We start from the raw sequence: 1,414 nt of genomic DNA, 5'->3' as shown, positions 1-1,414 counted from the left end.
TTATAGGCTTCAGTACTTTTCTATTTGCAAATGTTTATGCAATACATTCTACTGAACTCTTAGGGCCGCTGTTGACCAGTCTGTGATATTTGTGAGGCAGGTTTCAGCAGTACCTCCCCCATCTTCTTTTTCTTGTCCTTAATCAGAGGAAAACAGACACGCAGTGCGAGTGTTACACAGTAGGAGAGCAGTTATCGTCGACGCGGGAAGCTGCCAGTTAATTGCAATTCGTTGAGTGCTTAAAACTGTGGTGTATATATATCGAGGAAATACGTCGGGCTTTCTTTCCAACGGAAATAGGACTGAAACGTGATTCATTTTGCATGGAGATACTGGACAGAACAATGAGGTGGCAAGTGCTTTTGTTTATCTCGATCCTTTCTCTCACATCGGTGCTTGGGCAGGTCAGCTACTCCATTCCGGAGGAAATGGCAAAAGGGTCATTGATCGGTAACATTGCTCAGGATTTGGGTTTAGACAGAAAAAGACTAACATCAGGCAGAGCTCGGATTTTTACAGGAGATAGCGCAGAGTACATCGAGCTGAACAGAGAACGAGGAGTCCTCCTTATCAAAGAGAAAATAGACAGAGAGGCACTCTGTGGACAGACGACGCCCTGCGCTTTGCATTTTCAGGTTATTTTAGAAAATCCTATGGAATTTTACACTGTTGCTGTCGAAATCACAGACATAAATGATAACACCCCAATATTTGAAAAATCTGAAATGAAATTCAAAATAAGTGAATCTGCTGTAATAGGTGCGAAATTCTTGTTAGAGCGGGCAATAGATCCCGATGTTGGTATGAATGGTCTACAGAGTTATTTTCTGACTAAAACCGAGAATTTTGACTTGAAATTGAAAGATCAGCCCGACGGAGAAAAGATAGTTGAAATGATTTTACAAAAATCGCTTGATAGAGAAAAGCAGGAGGAAATATCTCTAGTGTTAACTGCGGTGGACGGTGGGGAGCCAAACCTATCTGGCACAGCTCAGATACATGTAACAGTGCTTGATGTCAATGACAATGCACCTGTTTTTACAAAGACTGTCTATAAAGCTACAATCCCTGAGAACGCCCCTAAAGGTACAGTTATAACTAGGGTCAGTGCATCAGATGCTGACAAAGGCTCAAACTCCAAGATTACGTATTCAATATCCAACACAGCTGCAGATGTGCGAGACATGTTTGAAATTAATGAATTAAATGGGGATTTGATCTCGAAAAGTAATGTGGATTATGAAAAGGCACGTAACTATCAAATACATGTGCAAGCCAGTGATGATGGAGGACTGACAGATTCGTGTAAGATTACGGTTGAAGTCATAGACATTAATGATAACAATCCAGTTATTAATATAATGTCACAGACTAATGTTATTCTCGAAGACGCTAAACCAGCAACAGTTGTGAC

The 1,414-nt window shown here is 40.9% G+C and overlaps 1 protein-coding gene across 1 annotated transcript; it reads left to right on the top strand.

Annotated features, from left to right (window-relative positions):
• Window positions 1-344: 344 nt before the first annotated feature.
• Window positions 345-1,406, top strand: LOC121963214 (protocadherin beta-18-like; the record flags this gene model as incomplete). The annotated part of the gene is made up of 1 exon (XM_042513534.1): window positions 345-1,406. A coding segment is annotated over exon 1 (1,062 nt), but the record flags the coding sequence as incomplete, so codon positions are not given.
• Between the last annotated feature and the right edge of the window lie 8 nt (window positions 1,407-1,414).

This window comes from Plectropomus leopardus, unplaced genomic scaffold, assembly GCF_008729295.1.
Source record: "Plectropomus leopardus isolate mb unplaced genomic scaffold, YSFRI_Pleo_2.0 unplaced_scaffold10455, whole genome shotgun sequence".
NCBI classification, from domain to species: domain Eukaryota; kingdom Metazoa; phylum Chordata; class Actinopteri; order Perciformes; family Serranidae; genus Plectropomus; species Plectropomus leopardus.
This window is presented reverse-complemented; position numbering and strand designations above follow the sequence as displayed.